The sequence below is a fragment of the Aspergillus terreus genome, genomic scaffold (assembly GCF_000149615.1).
Source record: "Aspergillus terreus NIH2624 scaffold_4 genomic scaffold, whole genome shotgun sequence".
Taxonomy (NCBI): domain Eukaryota; kingdom Fungi; phylum Ascomycota; class Eurotiomycetes; order Eurotiales; family Aspergillaceae; genus Aspergillus; species Aspergillus terreus.
Window position 1 is genome coordinate 1,157,758 of NT_165927.1, and position 20,736 is coordinate 1,178,493.

Below are 20,736 nucleotides of genomic sequence, written 5' to 3' on the forward strand. Positions count from 1 at the left end.
CCATTCGTATAACTATGGAGTAAATGATGATCCTACTGACAAATAGGTAGTTACTCTTCTCTCACCGATGTCATCGGATTCTGTATGAGCTGAGGTGAGAATGATGAGAAATTCTGCCATCCATCTCATCTCATCTCAGCTCATCACAACCGAAAAGAGCGGCGAAATAAGCTTCAAACCCTGGTCTATACTTCAGCAATTTGGTTCTGGATGCATCAAAAGTCGAAACTACCACATTTTATTCGACCACGACTGTGTCACATACACTTCACTCGTCATATCTGCGGACTGCAAGTGGCTCTGATCCAATCGACCCCGTCTGCGAGTCAGACTCTATTGCCTCCCAATTTATCCGTGGTTCAATCAAACTCATAAATCGGCGGGGAAGTGCCCCCATGGTTCAGGCCAACCAACTGTACATTCATCTCATCTCAGCTCAGCTCAGCCTGTTATTTTTCCCCTATCACTTTGAATGATATACGGAGTACGTAGTAGGTGGACTAAAATCAAGTAAATTATATATCCCTGATTGTCTGCAGGCCCCACTAAACAACACCACAGCTGAACAAGGAAAGTGATTGTCCTCCAGAGGACAAAAATACATCTCCACTCTCTTTGCTTCTGGCCCAAGCACTAGAATTTTCCGAAAAGACTCGGTTGCATGCACAACAATACCCATGTTGCGTGGATCTTGCAATTCCGACTAACGCCTTTGTTTGCTTGTCCCGCGACTTGCATGGGGCGTCGGACAGCCCTAGTGTACTCAAATGGATAGCGAACGTTCTTCACGCCACGATGCACCTAAAACCATAACGGTTTTTTAGCCCCAGCTGGCTTTCCCCAGTTAACGCCACATGTGACTGATATCAAAGACCTCCAACCGACCTGTCATCCGGCTCTTAACGGTCGAGATATCAGGATCGGCGCGCGGGACGGCTTCCTACCAGCCTTCCGCGGCCACCGTCTCCATCACCATCCACCGCGAATTCCTGTCTCCCCGTTACTACTAACTAGTTAACTAGTTACCCTTGGCCGTGGCCGTTGATCCTGTGGATACGGAAGTCGGGACAAAGAGGGCAAATTCTCCGCACAGAAAACTAACCAAGGCCCGTCCTCGCACGCATCCCTGTCGACTGTTCTGCAAAACGTCCCCTATAACACCTATAACACCTATCAGAAGAACGGAACATGTACCTTGACGCCTGGTTTCAAACCCTGTCCCGGCTGTGGAGAAGGGCGTTGGGAATCTGGACCACCGTGGACGTTTCATGTCGCTGGGGTTGTTGCCGTATGCGAAGAACCTGATCGATCAGACCATCCCTCCTTCTTTTCCTGTGAACGCAGCAAAGTTTGACCTGTAGCTAGGAGCTCGGATAATAACCGTAGTAGAGGAAGCCTTGGCCAGTCTGCAGACGTTGATATTGCAAATCCCGGAAGCATTGTCGGCACTTTTCCGTCAGCGTTTCAGGATTGGATCCTCCGCTTTCTTACCCGACCAACCTCCCTCTCGTATAAGTCTAACGACGTACGTATCAAATCCAGCGGAATGGGGTCCGTAAGCGAGTTGATCGATTCATTGGCTGGATAACTGTTGCAAGGTCCGTGTCATTCATCTGGGGGTATAGGGCTCGAGGCCCCTGTATGGAGCACAGGCTCCTTTAATAATAGACTCTGGAAGGGGCATTTATATCATGATAAGGAGCAGTTTAGTACAAAACGGTGTGCTAGCTCACTAGATGAGGTACTAGACTTTCATATCGCCGTCGTTATGGCCGGCATACGTATATAGCAAGTTTTGTTGATCATACCTGTACCTGGGTATTCTCTGCCGAATTACGCGTTTGGATAGGATTTCCTGTCTAAGAACTCGTCATGATTGTACAGCGCAGACAAGTCGCTGCTCGTTTCTGACGACCATATAAGGAACATCAGAGTTGCATGCATAGGCTGAGCGTGCCATGCTTGACTTCATACCTGAGATGAGAGAGCACCTTGGACTGCACTCGACACTCAAGAGTATTTTAAAACTAATTAGGATGGACCTTATGAAATTACGATAACTTAAAAGGCTTTACCATTCATCTTAAGAATCATGAACAACTCGTCGATGCACTAGGACCGGTAAGATAGAGAGTTGATGCCCGACTTCTACAACCAAATCAATGCGAAGAGATTGAAGGAGTCTGCAAGCAAGTTCGATTCTTTCTTTTCAAATTGATCCATTTCATTTGGCAAGTAGATACAAAACCATGGTGTATATAAGCATTAACCCCGCTATAACGCACTTTTGGATCGCTGAAAGACACGTGATAACCTAGGGCGTGACTCGTAAAGCTAGGCTATTTTTGTACTCAGTTGAGTGATTTCGTCATAAGGTCGTCTCAACGTGACAGATAGGATTGCCAGTTCTTGATGGCAAAGGCAACACCCCCGGCGAAGAAGGTGAGCTCCTCAGAGCCAATGTTGACGACATTGCTGACCAGCCTCTCTGAGAGCAGACTCTCGACTTTATTCAAGAATTCCTGGCTGGGACGCTCGATAACGTCCAACTCTTGATTGGAAGCTTCATTCTGTTTGCTGAGCTTGACGAGCTCGTCAAACTCCTCTTTGGTGACGATGTTGCGGAATGTGCCAATGACATGGTTCAGTGCATGGTCAAAGTACACCCCACTGGCATTATCCGCTTCCAAATACGGCGACTTCGCTTGGCCAATCTTGATATCGTGGGCCAGATCACGTAGCCGTTCCTTGTAATCGGCATTCGGCAGGCCGCCGATTCCGTTCATGTAAGCAACAAAGAGGCGTTTGTCAAGATCGAGGATGTCATCAGTATGCTCCTCTGGCAAGCTTTCGATGGAGTCATTGAAATTACCATAGCCCTCCGAATCGCCAGAAGGCAAACCGCCATGAGAAAGCAGGTCGCCAGATGCTTTGGCGAGCTCCATCATCTCATGGCAGGTCATTTGAGGGCCGGAAGTCGAATCTTCATAAGATGACGGTGCATCAATATAGAGCACGTTCGTGTCGAACCGAACCATGGATTCGAACGATATGAACGATCCATCATCTTCTGAAGCATCATCTTCGCCGTAGTATTCAGAAAAGGCCTCGGATTCTTCTTCGTCCCAGGCAGTGACGTAACAAATATCATCATCTTCATCTGACAGAGCATCGTACTCATACTCATGTTCAGATGGATCGGATGCATAGCCAGATTCCGACTCTTCATCTTCCTCGATTTCAGCGAAAGGTCTCTTCAAGATTGGCTTCAGAGGTTGGCGCCTGGCTACCTCAGTTGCGGGCGTAGATGAGACGACCGATGCATCCACCGTCGTGGGGTTTGTCGACGTGGTCGAGACCTCATCCGAAGCATAGCAACTATCATGGGAAAAGGAAATCTCCAGATTGGAGAAAGTCGAAGATAGAGACTCCCATGACTTTTTACTAATAATTTTGTCACCAACGGTGGCAATCTGCGGCCCTTGGTCCGGACACATTGTGCCGCTAAGCTGTATATGTAAGGTTTCGGGGCGGAAATTTGGTGTGATTCACTCGCGCAAGCCGTGAGGACTGAGCGAATGAAGCGATGTTGGATTTTAGAAATTTTCTTTCGAAAAACGAACCAGTTTTTGCGTTTTTGATTGCGAAAAATGGCTTCGAAGGCCCCCAAGAACCTGGTAGGAGTCCATGTTGAAGCACAGAAGTGAGAACGGGCTTTCACTTAGTGAAGGCCGACGAGGACATCCTCGACGAGAAAAATCTGGGAGTACATATTCACGTTTATTTCGAAGACTGGTAAATTGGGTGGCTGTATGCGGAGTCGCTTGGACAATTCGGGGAGTTCCGTAGCGAATACTTCTGCTGGAAGAAACTCCGTTTGTTGAAGGTGGTTCTGATGTCGATGGTGCCCCTGACGTTATACATAAAGACTGCGAAGGAGTCGGGAAGATTGATGGTGGTTCTTCGAAAAGGATGCGTCTTCAGCGACGACAAAGGCGAGGATGGTACGATCGACCGACGCGTTACGGATCCCTTAATCAAACAGCGTGGAGCCTCGCGGAGGGATATCGGATGCGACCGGATTTGGAGGTTTCGGGCGTAACTGAGCCAGGAACTTGAGTCAATCGTCCTGGTCTTCGTAAACCACGCCCACTTTGCGTGGGATTATCCGAGGGAAGAGGTAGCGGGGGTCGCGAGGGGTAAGGAGACGACAGTCGGCTAATGCGTCAGTGTGGCCCGAAACAGGTTCAGAGGCCAGCTGACATAGGTGATTCGAAAGAGTGGATCGAATGGAGACGAGTGAAAATACAAGCAACAACGGATGGATGGTGCTTGATGAGTTAGGAGGGAAGATGGAGGAAGAGGAAGGCCAGGCGGAACAAGAGAGAATGACTCTCAGTCAGATTTCCGTCATCCAGTGCCACCTGACCAGTTGCGGCCATGCTGTGCATTGCCTCCTTCCTCTAGCGCCGGGCCGGGGCCGATCTCCGGACTTCCTCTTCAGGTTTAGTGTCAGTCTGCCTTTTCTCGCTTGCCTGGCGAATCAACGTCATATCCGGAACCTCTGATCTTCCGCGCCGAGCACCAGTACAGCAACTCCATTCCGACCTTACGCAAGCTGCTCTATCAAAGTTAACCCACCCAGGGATTCATCTGGCATGCTGACCAGACTGTCCACTACTACTATCTGTCTAGTCGTCGATTCTCATCTCCTGATATTAATTGGTCTCCACAGGGAACTCTAGATTCAACCAAAGATGCCTCATCACTAAAATGCAACTTCAGACGGACTGCCTCTTGCCGGGTTGTGGGCACAAGATGTCTATGAGGCCCATACGAAGAATGCCACTCCTCCCTTCGCCCAATAATGCCGATTCCTCTCAGGCACGAACTCATCCCGATGCAGGTGCCCGACAATGTGCCTGATAATGAAAGTCCCGGGATTTTTCTCTGTGGCTTTTTTGCCTCGCAGGGACTCGACGCCATTCTCTTTGTCCACCAAAATATGTTACTCCTCTGGAACAGATTTCCGCTTCCGGACGACTCTGCAGGCCCGTTGGTTCCTGGCAGGAATTTTGTCCTCTCTATCTTTCTTATTTGTTTGTTTTCTTTTAATAACCATTATAATGATGGTTGTTCGGAGAAAACTCGTGGGTCACGATAGCCGGGTTCCTGAATCCTCACCGGTGTTTCAGCCGGGTACCTGCATGGCGATGCTTTTCCAACAAAGAAGAATATGCCTTTGTGATTCACCGGGGCGTTCGCTTATCATCAGACGACTAATGCAATTAACAATCCAGAGCGCGGGTCTCGGTTGGTCCAAGGTCAAAGAACTGGGTGCGACGCCATGGCTAGCATGGCTAGACCCAGGCCGATTCACAGCATGGTCAACTTCAAAATCATGCAATGTCATGTTGAGCCGTACTATTCCAGAAACATCCCTGCATATTCACCTCAGGGTCTCTTCCAACGGGTGGTAGATATTGCGCGTAAATTGGGATAATTATAGAAGCTTAAACAGAGCAAAGCAACGTCCCTGCAGATCCTTTGTCAACGAATCTTTTTTCTTTGCAAGCTCATTGCTAATTTGGGGTACAGAGCAGAACTGCAATGATTTTCTTCTTCAAATGCCATCCCCTTGTTGGCTGCATTGTTGTCGGAGGCACGCATTCCTCCCAGCCCTGGCATTCCGATATCCATTCCAACTGTCTTATCAGCCTTGATGTTCGGACCCTCTCACCGGCGCTTACTCCACCCGCCGAGTAATGGTGCGAGAGGTGTTAAGGGGAAAATGAACGGTGATTGCGAAGTGGTGTGAGGCGGGATGGAGAAGCCTCGACTGGAGTGGATCATGATGCCGACAATCCTACAGTAGATCTCGGCTCGAGATGAGCCGGCCGTCTACCATGACGCTTACACTGGGGAACGATCACTTATTGTCACCCGATGGTACTTTTGATCAGACCATTCATAACAGGTCATTAGGGCTGAATAAGCCATTATGCTGTCTCGTTCCGGCCAACGCTTCCCACCTCTGGTCAAAGGGCCAAGATGTCGAGGGACGATGGCCATTGTCATTGGGCTGGTACGCAACAGTCTCTTCCCAGGACCCGCCTACGCTCGGCCTGCTGATGGGCAGGCCCTCTGTTTTTGGCATAGGCAGGGTTGCATTCCGGCGGGTGGCCGTCTGGAACCCGAGCCCTCTATGAATGGAGTGGGTGGAAGAAGAATGGAGAATCCGATCAGCCACCCATCTCAATGTCTAGTCTGATTGGCAGAAACAGCCTCTGAGGAAGCTTTGAAGCACCCTCCAAGCCGTCAATCAAGGCATGATAGGCCCCTCCAGTCCCATAGGGCGCATTCCTTAGCCATCTTTAGAGCAGACGGAATGTATGCAGAATCCCAGAGGCTGGACGGCTGTCGCGACAGTTCAAATACAGCCTTCCCTCTGTTGTTTGTTTGCTTTGTCTTCTTTGCATCTTGTGCAGTGTTTTCTTCGATTGACAATCCATCAAACGGTTCCAACACGGGCCATCCCTTGTCATCCGTTCTTCCATCCTTGACGGATCGCCGGCTTGCTTTCCGAGCTTTCCTTTGACCCAGACTTGTGGTCTGTCCGCCAATCAGAGTGCTCTCTGTCTGCTATACTTGGTTACTCTTCGCTCTCTTTGTCTCCGCAAACGGAAAGCATCTGGCAACCATGTTCGCCCAACCGTTCGACCATTCGTTCAATGATTTATTCAATCAGTACGTCAACATGGAGTCCGCCAATCCTGACGGCTCCAACAAAGACGTTTCATTTCCAAACGACCTTGACCAAATCTTCTCGCTTGACTCATTGTCAAGCGATTGTGGCGACCATTCACCCACCATCTCCACTTCCAAGGTGCCCCATCAGTCACCTCCTCAGTCCTGGGGTAAAGACCTCTGGTGTATGCCGCAAGAGGCTGCTGTCTCCTCTGCAGATCAGGACACGCCCCTTGCATTTCAAGACAGCGTGCACCCCCCGGCTGTTTCAGATCTGAGTGCCAACCTTGAAGCTTCTTCTGCTGCCCCGAACTGCCCTACCGAGAACCGTTCTCCATCGACTCCGCCGGCTACCCCGAGCCGCAAAGCTAAGAGTGCTTTGGTCACCCCAAAGTCTATCCGTCGTCATCGTGAACCTAATGATCGCCGCGCTCTGCTGCGGAAGCAAAGTTTCTCCCCCAACCTGACTCGCTCCTCGCAGCTTCAAAAACATAGAATGGCGTACCCCGAGGCTTGGGCTCAACGCTTTCAGCATTTCAACTACCGCCATTCGGATGACCGCCTGCCGCTCTCCCCTCCGCCTTCTGACATCCTTGTTCAGCACGAGAACTTTGGTGCTGACGGCTCCGCGACGCACATGAATCCCACGGGAGATTCGGCGGAAATGCCTCATCAGTTCGACTCCAGCATCTTCACTCCCTCTCCTGCCATCTCCATGCCCTCGCCGTCTGCCCATGCATTGGCCCAGCAGCAGCCGAAGTACTTGAGCCACTCGAGCAACTCCGCCTTGACCTCGAGTCCCCCATCGGCCGACGACATTTTCTCCTCGCCGCATTCCTCCGATCCTCAGTCCATGTCCTCGTGGCATTCCGATTCTTTTGGCACCCCTGCCATCCCTTTCACCCCTGATCTTCATAGCCAGGATGCTCAGGCATGGTGGTCTCCTATGACTTCTCGCGTGGCCCAGCGCCAACCTTCCTACCAACAGATGGCTCCACAGAAGCCCATGCAGAATACCAACAGCCAGCATGACATGCTGCAAGGAGGTCTCATGATCCAGTTGGATCCCTCGCAATTCGGCATGTCCAACTCGTCTTTCCACTCTTCTATGTCTTCGGCTCCCAACCCCCAGGAGACCCAGGCTTATAGCCACACCGCAGCCACCACGCAAAACTACGTCGACTCCGCTGCATTTGCCGCACACGCCCCCACGACCTCGCGGTCGCCCTCTCTTTCTCCCCGAGCTGGTGGCTCTCCGAAGAACGGGGCCATAATGAAGACCCCCCAGCGACGCACCAACGGGCGAAAGCTCTCTGCTCACTCCATGAGTGCGCCCAAGCCTGTGAGGGGGCCCTCTGTGAGCCCCAAGGGCAGCAACAAATCCGTTACTGTGTCATTTGTCAACTTCACTCCCAACGACAGCCAGAAGATCCTCACCGGAGTCGCTCCCAGCGGCAGCTCGAAGACGAAAGCGCGTCGCGAGCAGGAAGCCCGTGATAGACGGCGTAAGCTGAGCGAGGCTGCATTGAATGCAGTACGCAAGGCCGGTGGGGATGTCGAGGCTCTTGAGGCTGTCCTGTGTTAGAAGCACATACGCCTCTACATACCATCTGTACTATGTCTGTTTTGTATTATCTATGTCTTGCATTTGGTCGTTCTCAGTTTTGCTATATACCTCTAATCGTGGCAAGGGTCGTTTTGGTGTTTGGGATTTGCTTGTTTCTTGAATTCTTTGTCAAAACGGTTGACCGGAGTTGGGCGGTTCAAAATTTAGAGCTGTATCAGTTAGACATGCAGATATATACGTGTGCTAATATCCATAATCTGGCTAATCTTGAGCGATTCTCTTCGTTTTATGTTATATAATTTATCGATGTCCGAGTGCAGCCTTCATTAGCCCTGAACGACCTGAGGTCTGTTCTAAGACGGGTCGAAAGAGAATCCCATAAATGGTAGAGCTATGGTATGGAACTATGGGGATGATGTCCAGGGTTAGTGTACATATAATGTTGAGGCGCCGATAATAGCCAGAAATGTGTAATGTAGTGTACATGGCCAGGTGGCAGAGAATAAAACAGATATATAGTACATGGGACTGCCACATGCTCGTACGTTCATCACGGCAACTTTGATGCCAAGCATCTAATGAGGGACAGGTAACGACAGCATCCAACAGATAGGCGCAGTGCTTTCGGTCGGGTCGTTTCAGTGCAGAGCTCAAGCGGCGTGTTAAATCGCCATCGACCAAACCACGCCGTTCTATTCGCGAAGTCTGTTCTGCCCCATTCTTCCGGGGGGGGGGGGTACATTCGAGGACTCTTCAATGTTCATGATCAATCGGGCCACCGCCCCATTGGAATCAATAAACAACCGCAGCTCATTCTTCTCACCTCTGAGCGGTCTTCGGCGTCCAAGCCTCCGGTTGCCAGTTTTCGCTAGGCCCGCCCCGTGCTTTTGCCCACGGGTCCTTGTCTTGGGCCGGAGCGGCCTCATCTTTTGTCGTCGAATCCGGTGCCGAATCGCCGATAGCTGATGCGGCGACACCGCCATCTTGTCTCGTCGGAGGATTCAACGTCGCATCGGTCGTTCCTGTGGCAGGCGCAGGTGACTGTCTCTGCGGTTTGTCGAGATAGGACGGTTTGCTTGCCCAGCGCTCGTCAGCGAGTCGAGCAAGGTGCTTAATCTGGGCTTGACGGATGAGATCATTCTTCTGTTCTTCAATCGACGGGGGATTCGGCCGGAGGTATCGAAGCCATTGATGCCATTGCGCTGGGTGGCAATATTATGTTAGTCGAGCTCATTGGAGTTTTTCTGTCGTTTCCTCCACGTTGCCTCCGCGATCGCGCCGGGGACTTACGAGTCACTTGAACATCCGCATAGTGAGTTTTAGGATGGAACTTGACGATCCGACGGAAGCGCCCAGCATTCAGCGAGTCTTTAAATTCCCAGTATGTGTTTCCAGAGAGATCGGTGCCTGCGACGAAGATCAGTCAGTCAGGTTTGCGCAAAGACACCACGGAGTAACCACAGTACCGACGAGGAAAGATTTTCGCCACGGTAAGCGTAGGCTTTTCCACTTGAACCAGAGACTGTTGACCGGACTCATTGATGATGTGCGAGGTTTGTTTGCAGTTGCGCAGAGAATTTGTAGAGAGAAATGGGAGAAAATGGGAGAAACGTCATTGCTGACCGGCACGGAACAGGGCGGCGGTGATAGGATCGCCGTTTATTACCTAACATTCCATCTGCTACTCGTTCATTCCAACTCCCTCTCTCTCACTCTCTCTCCCTCCTTTCACTCTCAACAGTCTCTCGGGATTTACATCTAGGCAGTTCCCTCTTGTTATCTGTCCTCTCCATATATCTCCTACATCCATCCTTCTTCCCCCGGTCCTATCTGCCCTAGAATCCGTCTAGCGATATATACTTCTACCCGACCCCCCTGTTACGTACCACGGTTCGCCTCCCCCAAGGCGCCAACGTACAAACAACTGCCCAAACAACCTCCCTTATGCCACTACCCGACTGATTGTCCCTCCATCTCACACAACATGGCGTCCGTTACGTCCTTGGACAAGGACTTGCGCAGTCTGCGCCTGTCCCGCTATACCCCGCAGGCGGCCGCGGAGGTCCGCGACTGGATTGAAGACGTGCTGCAGGAAAAATTGCCATCGGGTGATCTTCTCGAGGCTCTCAAGGATGGAGTCGCTTTATGCAGGTGAGTCAGGCCCTTTCATCCCTATACACCCGCTGCGGTGCGACCTTCGTTGCGCCGGTAGAACCAACCCCGCTAACGCGGCGTCCCAGGCTCGTCAATCTCGCTGTCTCCCCGGGTGTGAAGTACAAGGTGTCGTCCATGCCGTTCGTCCAGATGGAAAACATTTCGCACTTCCTGCGCGCATGCCAAACCGCCCCTCTCAGTCTCCCGCCCCACGACGTCTTCCTGACCGTCGACCTCTACGAAGCGAAGGACCCGGCCCAGGTTCTCCAGTGTCTAATGGCCTTCAGCCGGAGAGCGAATGCCCTCCAGCCCTCCAAATTCCGCCGTGCAATTGGCGTCCAAAGCAAAACAGGTACGCTAAGCCCTAACATGACCGGCTCCAGCGGCTACGGCGCCCGCACCCCGACGACGAAGCCGCGGGGACTCAGCAATGTCAGCGACACATCCGGACGGTCCAGTCCGGCCAAGTCCCCTACGGCGGTGAGCACCTGGAGCAAGAAGACGGACGAGTACACCACCGCTCCGGCTTGGAATATCCACCAGTACGGCTACATGGGTGGCGCAAGCCAAGCCAATCAGGGCGTGGCCTTTGGGGCCCGTCGCCAGATCACGACCGCAGCACCGCACGTGCCCAGCCTGGCGGAGAAGGAAAAGCGCCGACGTGAGGAAGAAGAAAGACAGCGACGGGAGCAGCAAGAGGCCGAGCTGCACCGTCAACGGCAACGCGAGGAGGAGGAAGCACGTGCGCGCGCCGAGGAGGAGCGCATCTGGGAGGAGGAGACCGCTAGGCTGAGGGAGAAGGAGCGGCGCGAGGTCGAAGAGGAGCGGAAGCGGTGGGACGCCGAACAACGGCGGTGGGAAGAGGAGGAGCAGCAGCGTCTCCGCGAAGAGAAAGAGGCCGAGGAGAGGCTGGAAAAGGAACGACTGCGTCGGCGCGAGATAAACGACAGCCGTCTGAACGGCCAATTCCTCAGCCAATACCAAGCCACGCAGGAAAGCGCCGAGTCCCAGGAAAGCCAGCGCATTCGGGAGCTCGAGCGTGAGTTGGAACTCGCCAAAGTTCGAGAAGCCGAGTATCAACGAGAACGCCAGTCGCTCCGAGAGCAAAAGAGTGGCTCTACAGAATCTCGCAGCCCTCGTCCCACCCCCGTTCCGCCCAAGCCGAGCTACTCCTTGTCTTCTCTCGAAACGGAGCGTCGGCTACTCCGTGGGGAATGGCAGAAGCATCAGGACGACGGACCATCCGTCGAGTCGGCCTCGAGTCCTCCCCCACCCCTGCCATCTCGGCCTCTCCCCGACCCGACTGCCTCCGCGCAAGCACCCGCGACGACATCCGATAACCTCCCTCCCACATCTCCTCGCCCGCTGCCCGAACGTCCCCTTCCGGACCCTACGCTCCAAGCGCAGAAGTTCCAGAAGCCGGAGAGCCGCGTCGACCGGTTCCTCTCATCCAACCGTCCGCCGGTAGCACCCAAGCCGGCCACCCACCGCCCGGCGGACTATTCGTCCACTGCGGAGATCGATGCCGAGAACAACCGACGGGCGGCAGCCCAGCAGAAGACCCGTGCCGGCGGGTGGGCGTCCAAGTCCCTGCTGGAGCGGGAAATGGAGCGCGAGCGCGAGCGCCAGCGCGAGTGGGAAGAGAACCAGAAACAGACCCAGGAAGTCGCCGCACGCGGTCTGGGGGATAAGTCGCTCGGCTCCGGGCCCGGCCAGGCCTGGGACGTACACCAGTACGGCTTCATGGGCGGCGATAACCAGAACCGCGGCGGGCCTGGGCTCGGCGTGGGAGGAGCGCGACGACAGATCATTGGGCCGCGGCCGCCTCCGTGAGGGGACTGTGTGCAGGACAATGTCTATTGCTGTCTGATACTAGTATAGGATTTCATATGTTATTGGTGATTCTCATTATCATGTACTACCCCGTCGATCGTTAAGCGCTTTCATTGCTGTTTGTAAATACTCAATTACGCAACTTAGATTCGTTATGGAGATAGAACCGCGAGACTTGCACCAATATAGCAGAGTAGAAGAAAACAGGGAAAGGTTGGGGTATCTAAAGGCTGCGTACATAACTCCCAGACATGCATCAACAGATTCACCAGACCACCACTCCTACCACCGGAGAGAAAGCGACATCAACCGAGAAGGTCATTCACCAGATACATGAGCCGGTCCCCGCTCTCCAGCAGCCAGCTCCACTCGACATCCTCTTTCTGGCGATTCGCCAGACTCTTCTTCGTCTCGACCTGCACGCGGTCCACGCGGTTCAAGACGCCCGCTTCCACGGCCTCCCGCAGCTGGGGGGTGATCTTCAGCATGTCGTTATCGGCGAGGAGGATGAGGAGTGACTCGAGCGCGATGGAGACTTTGGTGTTATCTGCGATGCTGGGGGTGCTAGCGGCGTAGGGGAGGAAACAGTGCTCGAGTTTGGCCTGGGTGAGGTAGAGCTCGTCGGTGTCCGGGGCGGCGCTCTCGCGCATGCGGAAGAGGAGCACCTCGCAGAGGGTGGTCTGGGCAGCGGGCGAGAAGTGAGGCAGCACGGCGGGACTGACGAAGGCCTGGAACACCGGCAGCGGCAGGTGTCGGATGTTCTCGACGAAGAGGTGGTAGAGGTTTTCGAGGCCGATGAAGGCGTCCGGCAGCTTCTCCGACACCTCGGAGAGGAGGTGCAGCAGGCGCTGGCGCAGGGCGAGCGCGGGGAGGCCGCCCAGGAGGGAGGCGTCGTCGAGCGCGTACGCGGCGGCGGGGGATGGCGTGGCGGCGACGGCGTCGTCTTTGGCGCTGGGGTCTCTGCTGAGCCGGGTGCCTCGTCGGGGGCGTTTGGTCTGTCGCACTGGCCGCTTGGAGGCGGACTCTGCAGGTGTGGAGGTGGATGTCTCGGACGGGTCGTCGTTGGTGTTGTTGTCGTCGTCGTCCTCGTCATCGTCGTCGTTGGTGAGGTAGTCGCCGTATTGCTCTTCGTCGATGTTCACCTCGACCTCGCGTTTCTTGACGTTCTGTTGGTCGCGTTTGAGCTGCTTCAGCTCGTTGTGGAACACCTCGCGGAACTCGCTGACCGCACCGGCTCCGCCGTCGGCGAAGATGGCGCGCAGGATGCGCCGGTGTTGTCCGTAGCCGCCCGCGCCTTCGGAGATGTAGCGGAAGATCATACTCTCTTTGAGGATCTGCTTGTCGCTACTCTTCTTCTTCCTCGTATTGCCGGTAGAAGTCGTCGCGGCGTCCTCGCTCGCCGTCTCATCGCGGAGACGCTGCAGCTTCACGCGCTCCGACCAGTCTGCTTCAAGGAGCTCGCACATGAACTCGAGCCAGAGCTGCCATGCGGCCCAGCGCTCGCGGTGGCGCACGGAACAGTTGAAGGCCCAGCCGACGGCATGCCAGAAGTCTTCTGCGCGGGACCAGACGGACGCGGACTGGCCCAGGTCGAGGTTCAGTGGTTTGATATTGCCGTCCGTGGGGTGTTCATCTTCCGCGCGCCGTTGTCTTCCGCGACGGGACGAGTCGAAGTGGGTAAAGACAAATGCCGAGCCAAACTCTGCAGCTACCGGTCCGACCAGGGAGTTTGTGAGCCGCAGGAGTTGCAGCGCGACACTGGGCGCCTCCTCTTCCTCTGCGGTCTTGGCCCGGGTGGTGGTGGAGGGGTGAACGAGGAGGGTGGCCGCTACGGCGAGATGTTGCGGGGATGGGATGAAGGTAGGGGTGTCGGCGACGGCGCTGGAGGCTAAGACGTTGAGCAGGAGGTTTAATGCTTGCGTGTCTGCGAGGGCGCATGGAGTTAGCCTGGGTCATGAATATTTGCGGGGAGGGTAGCGGACAAAGCTTCTCTTCGAAAAAGATGCCAGTGTGCTGGACGAGCTCGAACGGGAGGGATTTCGCGGGGCGATAGTTGGGGGGCAATGATGCCGACTCGGTGAGGTTTGTCATTGTCAATCAATCACTATGGCCCCATCTGGGGGCTGGCGTGGCCTGTGGTGGTGAAGTTGTACTCCGGGGTATTGCTGAATCAACGCGCGTGAGACGCGGCGCTTATCGATATACGCGAACCACGTGTTCCGACGTCATTCCGAGGCCGACGCCTCTCTGTAGATGATCTATCCTAAGCTAGGGGTTGTCTAGCCACCATGGATGAATGGGAGTTGAAGGGATATATTCAGGAGGAACAGAGAGAGGGGAAGTATACAATTCGGTGTCTGTAAAAGTCTTTCTAATAAGTAGCCAATAAGTGATCGGCCTGTCACAGATCAAGGTGCTGTAGTGTAATGGTCATCATGCGACGTTGTGGTTCATCCCCAGCTCCGTCTCGATCTGGGTTCGATTCCCAGCAGCGCCAAGTGCGTTGACTTGTTCTGTCTTTTTTCTTGCCTTTTTTTCTTTTCTTTTTTTTTTTTTTTTTTTTCCTGCTGTGTGGGGCTGTGATTTATATCTTTTCTTAAATATGGATGTCTAGTATAGCAAATACTAGTTGGATTGTAGGCATGGTGCTGGACGTCAATATAGACCAACATGTGATGGACAAGCCAGTAATATATATTCCATAGAATAGGTATGCTTCCATGTGGTTGAAATACGTAATAGTACTCCCATGCCCATCAATGCCGCATCAGATAGGATATGAGAACCTGATATACGACTGTGATGGCTGAATACATGCTAGAGAAGAACCCCAAGAACAAAGAAATCTAAACATCTTGTCTCATGCAATCGATACAAAACCGCATCTTGGTATTCAGACACATGGGTAAAGGTACCCGAAAGAAGCCAGTTCTCATCCATCTCTATTTCTCCCACCCCCGTTCTCTATTTCTTTCGCAGATTTCCCCCTCCCCCTCCAAATAACCACCCAACAGCCCATCTGGCGGTTGCTACCGGCCACCCCAGTGTAATCCTCACAATCTACCCATGCTCCCGCAAAGAAACCCCCGACAGAGCAGAATCGCAACCCAGGTTCACGAATGGGAACATCCATCCCCCAAATAGAATGCACTAACACAGATTATAAAGGAACAGGCGGGATAAATAGATAATGAACGCCAAGCGGAGAATATTATCAAGAAACAGCAAGAAAGTCAACAAGGAGAACGCGGATAGACTATTCGTCTAGATCATTCGCAAACAGACCTATTCGCAGACGATGCGACTGGAGAGGATCAAATTAGCACCCGCCGTTCAAGCGAACCATCAACGAACGATCAAAGGCAACGTACAAATGGCAGTTTCGGAATGACCACGCCCAAGGTGGCCAGGAAATTGATGGTGAAATACGTCAGGTCGTAGTGGGTATAATGCGTGCTGAGGAGGAAGAGGCAGATGGGAACGCAGAGGAGGAACTTCTTCGTCGGGGTATACTGGTCCCCATTGTCGATTTGCTCCCACATGTTGAGGTTATCGTAGGCACCAGCATTGAACTCAAAGGGAATGCCCCGCACCCAGTGGAACATGAGGAACGAGCCGAACATATAGCTGATGTTGGTGAGGGTCCATGATGTCTCCTGCGAGACGCCGGGGATGATGTCGTAGAAGATTTTCAGGGCGATAATGAGGACGAAGTGGATTGTCCAGGCTCCTATACAGAAGAAGCCCGTGGTCAGTTGCGTGTCCATTTCGTGTCCATTTCCCGAATTTCCCAACAACGACCGGACTCACCCTTGGCATTGACCCAATTCGCATTCAGATTTGGCAGAGCGGCCTGATCGCTGGTGTGTTCGATCGATTCCGGGGGCTCCTGGTAGATGATGCTGCTGGAGCGTCTCCTCCGGCCACCTTTGGATTGAGGCATGTTGGAGTCCGGGGATAACCGGCGTGGGCCAGTGTCAACCTCCGGGGGGAAGGAGATAGTACGGGGAATGACTAGGGAAGACACTTTGGCGGTGTTGGAGGAACGGAACGAGGGGAGAGGGGGAGTGAGGAGTGGAAGCTCGGCGTAAAGTGGGAAAAGGAGGAGTCGGACGTCGGTCCGGAGAGGTGGGAAGGGAGAAGTTCAGGGAATTCGAAGGAAGAGAGAAGGACGTAGAAGGACAGGAGGAATAGATGAGATGGAGAGAGAGAATCAGGACGTGGTGGTGTCCAGCCGGAGGCAGATAGGTGGTGAGGAGGAAGAAGAGGTGGCCGTTCCGACCGACAGTCAGATCGGAGGAAGAACAGCGGAAATACTGCACTACACCGGGCGGAGTCACGGGAGCAGCCTGCTTTTCGACGGAGTCCCCTAGGCACCCCATCGCATCTCGAACTAACTACCTAGGTACGAACTACTCTCTGCCTAGAGACTGTTCAGAACCTGCGGAACGGTCTAGAAGCCGGTCTTTTTGGTCCAGGCGATTATTTTTAGTTCCCATGAAACCACGACAGAGAACATCAGATCTCCTATTCGGGAATCTGGTCTCCTGCACGTCGGCGTAATCGATCCACCACATCACACTGGTCCACCCGATTGATTCTTGACCTTGATTTCTGTCTGTAGTTACAGGCTGACTGACCGGGTGGCTTGCATTGGGAAGACTGTAATGGATGGTATATTGGCGCCATGATCTTTTCCGATCTCCTACATCAATTGCATTGTCTGATAGACACTTGCTTCCAGATGCTGTCCTTGTATATTTCGGTGATGAGACCACCCGATTACTTCTTCCCTATCCAGTTACCTCTAGGACGCATTAATCCAGATAGATTTGCTTATATATCAGGTATATCCCGTTACCCCGTATAAAAGGACATTACTTTGTTACCGTCTCTGTATTCTGAGGAGCGTTGCGATCAGTGGTTATTTGTATAGACAGATCACTCTGAAACACGATCCTACCCCAATTATCAGGAGTATATTTTTATACGACGAAAATCTAGACCACACCAGGTACAACTTATCGAGTATGATCAGATATAATCATGTCAAATATGGTTGGGGAGAGACTGTCGCGTACGACTCATGTCATCTTTGGTCTGTATCGCCCGCAGTAAATTTTCACGGCTTTCCTCGCCGCAGTTCACTGTTGCCCACCACAACAACCCCAAACCGTCCTCCAAACAATATTCCCTCCCTCCTTCCAATGTCCTAATATGGCGGATTCTCCCGGCGATGATCATGATTCCAGAACCGCGTCGGTCGGCCTGCAGCGTAACTCCCGCGGTAACTCCTCCAACAGCTCTTCGCGACACGGCTCCATAGACCCCGGCGGAATCCCCCGCAAACGACAACGCAGAAATGGAAGGTCCTCGACCGATTCCCGTGACTTCGTGCCCCAGGGTGCATCCTTCAGCGCAAACCCGCTAGAGGTTGACCCCGATAGTACCTCGTCATCCGGATCCGACTCGTCTGACACCGACTCCGACATCTCGAGCGAGGAGGGCAATCAGTCGTCGGACGCTGAACAGGATACTGCTCCTACTGTGAACTGGAATCAGGGCGCAAAGAGTGCCATTAGAACGTCGCTGAGCAGTCGGAAGGACAAGACCGAAGAGAGCAAAAGCTCCGCTCAATTCGACGCGGTGAACGGGAAATACTGGCGCAGTCGCAGTGAGTCTGTCTCATCGGCTGGTGGCGAGAAGACGGGCCACGCCCGAGACAAGGAAGATTCGATGGAAGAGGGCGAAGTAAGCGAGGAGGGCAACTCAAGTGACTCGAGTCAGATGCAACTTTCTGGAGACTCGGACGACTCGTCACTGGACTCTGAAGCGGACGACTCCATAATGCTGAACATTGGCTCTCGCAATCAGATCAAGAGCGGTAGGATGGATGGTGGAGATGACGATTATGATCCTGAGTCACTCCCCGTATCTGGTGCGGTCAACGGCCTTCAAATGGCACGGCACAGGGGTCTGCGACCGAGTCGAAAGAAGACGCTTTCCGTCGTTTCTCCCACAAATATCCTACTCACCCTTCGACGCTCGCAGACCTCACTCAAAGTGATATGGATATCCTAGCTAGGAGCGTATTTTACGATCGCAACATTCATGACATCAATCTTCAGCTGCCAGTCTCTTGTACGGAGTGTCTGCGGGAAGGCCACCTGGCCGAGGTCTGCCCGTTTAGAGAGGTATGTCGACTTTCCTCCGTAGTCCATGGTGAATGATCACTGATTCATTGTAGTGTGTTCATTGCGGGGCGTGGAATAAACACCAAAGCAGCTTTTGTCCACAGTGGCGAAGATGCCAGCGGTGTCGGGCTCGTGGACACGATGAACAGCAATGCGCTTCGCCACTGAAAAGCTCCGCAGCTGAGATTCCTTGTGACCTGTGTGGCTCGTCGGAGCATCTTGAATTCGACTGCGATTTCATGTGGAAGCTTCCGCGACAGGACCTGTCGTCAGGACCGGTACTCGTGTCGTTATCATGCGCCCATTGCACCAGCACCCGCCACCTTCTAGGGGACTGTCCATCGCTCCCGAAACCGTTGCTCTCATCGTCCTGGACCCTGAGAGGCATTGATCCGCATATGGTCACCAACATCAACGCAGTGGTCAGCGGTCGAGCCGGGGCCGGGGCCGCCAACGGCCAGCGTGGGGGGATGAACATCAAGGGACGTGCCGACCGTCACTCTGGTTCCTCCGACAGTGATGACTTGATGGCTCGGCCGGACCGACGGCCACCTGTAGGACGCAATGCAAATGGAAACCGGCCCAATATTCGCATTGGTAGTGGCATTGGGAAGAACAAGAACCTTGCTCCAGCAGGACCTCGAGCGCAGGACATGGGTAATCGTCAAACCTACCGCGATCGCCAGGACTTTCCGTCCGGCCAGGCTCGCCAACGCTCGCTGTCGCCCAACCCTCGCCCCGGCCGCGGACGGGGTAGGGGTGGCTGGCAATCGCGTGCCCGTTCCCCTCCGAGTCGACCCAAGCCTTCCTCCAATCCGAGGGGTTCGCAGCGGGGAGGCCGCAGCGGCGGACGAGGAGGCGGGAAACGCGGTGGCGGAGGAGACGCCTACCGACCGATGCCGAGTGCTGCTAAGAAGGCCTGGGATAAGTACAGACTTTAAGGACTAAACCAGCAATTAGATCAGTGGCACACCGCCAATTGTGAGGTCTGCGTCGTTTGCCCTGCAGGGCGCGCTCCCCTTTGTTGGGCGAGGCGGTTGGAAAAAAAGATGTTTGGACTACACGAGCTGAAGGCAACAAACAGCCTCGTTTGTAAAGAACGGAAGAAACCAGAGAGCCCGGTGCATCTCTACTTCTTTGTATTAAGACGTGTCATTGGTGATGGAATAATCATTACACAGCCCAGGCCAACACATCTACCGCGGGCCTACTCCTTATGCATCGGTAGGGGCTTTATCGCCACCGCGATGTCCAACGAAACCTTTGTCGAGGATTCCGACCAGATCATCAAGACGCTCAATGCAGAGATCTGTATGTGCGTGGTCCTTCAGGTGACCGTTATGGTCATTTACAAGCAGCACAGTTGCTGCGCCGGCGGTGTGGCCAGCAGTCATATCGTCGATGCTGTCGCCGACCTAAAAAACCATGAGCCACGTTTCAAATACCCAGATAATGCAAATGCCGCTCACCATGATGAGATCCTCGCCTCCATTTGCCAGATCCCATTCTTGGGCTATGTGCAGAATGCCAGCCGGGTCCGGCTTCGGCAGTAGACCGGGGGTTTCCCGTGTAATGATGGGCACAAAGACATGGGCGGGGAGATGGTTCTCCAGTAGATGTCGTACGGGAGCTCTGTCAGTCACAGTCAGCGTCCGACACGTAGAGTCATGTCTATCAATGTGCAGTAACTCACTCGAAATTCCGCGTGCACAGCGCCCGCTTGACGCCCTTATCCTGGAGGTAGTCCATCAGTTCCACCAACCCTGGCTGGGGCTGTTGGTGACGCATTGCTTCGCGCTCAATGGCCTTGATCTTGTTGGCGGCTTCGGTTTGCGCCTCTACTGTTGGAAGACTGCGGATATGATGGAGAATGTCGACCTTTTTGTCAATGCCCAGTGCTGCGCTGTATATGTCATCGTTGTTAGATGCCATTCTGTTGTTGGAGGGTTGTCATTGCGTACCGCATTTCCCCAAACATGTAGTTTTGCGGGAGACTAACGATAGTCAATATATGACAGAATAGATAGGCTGGACTCTACGCATGCGCATGCGTGGGCTGGAGCGTACACCACCGACACGGAGGATCATACCATAGTGTCCCGTCCACGTCAAACACGACTCCCCTCAGCGGCGGCAGAGTCGAGGACTCTCCATGGTTCGGGTTCAAAGGGGCGAACCGCCGTTGGCGGAGATGATACCCTTGCGGCGAGGCCATGGACTGCAGAAAACGCCGTGCAGCCG

The 20,736-nt window shown here is 53.7% G+C and overlaps 8 protein-coding genes and 1 non-coding gene across 9 annotated transcripts; 5 read left to right on the plus strand and 4 right to left on the minus strand.

Annotated features, from left to right (window-relative positions):
* Window positions 1–2,381: 2,381 nt before the first annotated feature.
* On the minus strand, window positions 2,382–3,689 carry ATEG_03204 (uncharacterized protein; the record flags this gene model as incomplete). The annotated part of the gene is made up of 2 exons (XM_001212382.1): window positions 2,382–3,509; window positions 3,624–3,689. The coding sequence occupies 2 exons, from the start codon at window positions 3,687–3,689 to the stop codon at window positions 2,382–2,384; spliced, it is 1,194 nt and encodes a 397-aa protein (XP_001212382.1).
* A 3,011-nt stretch (window positions 3,690–6,700) lies between these two features.
* On the plus strand, window positions 6,701–8,332 carry wetA (developmental regulatory protein WetA; the record flags this gene model as incomplete). The annotated part of the gene is made up of 1 exon (XM_001212383.1): window positions 6,701–8,332. One exon carries the CDS (start codon window positions 6,701–6,703, stop codon window positions 8,330–8,332), a length of 1,632 nt encoding a protein of 543 aa, XP_001212383.1.
* Window positions 8,333–9,133: 801 nt separating this feature from the next.
* Window positions 9,134–9,853, minus strand: ATEG_03206 (uncharacterized protein; the record flags this gene model as incomplete). Its single annotated transcript, XM_001212384.1, has 3 exons — window positions 9,134–9,516; window positions 9,605–9,721; window positions 9,781–9,853. The coding sequence occupies 3 exons, from the start codon at window positions 9,851–9,853 to the stop codon at window positions 9,134–9,136; spliced, it is 573 nt and encodes a 190-aa protein (XP_001212384.1).
* Window positions 9,854–10,298: 445 nt separating this feature from the next.
* Window positions 10,299–12,301, plus strand: ATEG_03207 (calponin homology domain protein; the record flags this gene model as incomplete). The annotated part of the gene is made up of 2 exons (XM_001212385.1): window positions 10,299–10,465; window positions 10,555–12,301. The coding sequence occupies 2 exons, from the start codon at window positions 10,299–10,301 to the stop codon at window positions 12,299–12,301; spliced, it is 1,914 nt and encodes a 637-aa protein (XP_001212385.1).
* A 528-nt stretch (window positions 12,302–12,829) lies between these two features.
* On the plus strand, window positions 12,830–14,193 carry ATEG_03208 (uncharacterized protein; the record flags this gene model as incomplete). Its single annotated transcript, XM_001212386.1, has 2 exons — window positions 12,830–12,841; window positions 13,045–14,193. 2 exons carry the CDS (start codon window positions 12,830–12,832, stop codon window positions 14,191–14,193), a joined length of 1,161 nt encoding a protein of 386 aa, XP_001212386.1.
* A 520-nt stretch (window positions 14,194–14,713) lies between these two features.
* On the plus strand, window positions 14,714–14,798 carry ATEG_10463. Its single transcript has one exon. It is a non-coding gene; the product is annotated as a tRNA-His (tRNA).
* Window positions 14,799–15,557: 759 nt separating this feature from the next.
* On the minus strand, window positions 15,558–16,244 carry ATEG_03209 (ORMDL family protein; the record flags this gene model as incomplete). Its single annotated transcript, XM_001212387.1, has 3 exons — window positions 15,558–15,605; window positions 15,673–16,031; window positions 16,112–16,244. The coding sequence occupies 3 exons, from the start codon at window positions 16,242–16,244 to the stop codon at window positions 15,558–15,560; spliced, it is 540 nt and encodes a 179-aa protein (XP_001212387.1).
* Window positions 16,245–17,518: 1,274 nt separating this feature from the next.
* On the plus strand, window positions 17,519–19,436 carry ATEG_03210 (zinc knuckle domain protein; the record flags this gene model as incomplete). The annotated part of the gene is made up of 3 exons (XM_001212388.1): window positions 17,519–18,239; window positions 18,353–18,495; window positions 18,549–19,436. 3 exons carry the CDS (start codon window positions 17,519–17,521, stop codon window positions 19,434–19,436), a joined length of 1,752 nt encoding a protein of 583 aa, XP_001212388.1.
* A 273-nt stretch (window positions 19,437–19,709) lies between these two features.
* ATEG_03211 (putative haloacid dehalogenase-like hydrolase) lies at window positions 19,710–20,427 on the minus strand (the record flags this gene model as incomplete). Its single annotated transcript, XM_001212389.1, has 3 exons — window positions 19,710–19,910; window positions 19,965–20,127; window positions 20,189–20,427. 3 exons carry the CDS (start codon window positions 20,425–20,427, stop codon window positions 19,710–19,712), a joined length of 603 nt encoding a protein of 200 aa, XP_001212389.1.
* Window positions 20,428–20,736: the final 309 nt, after the last annotated feature.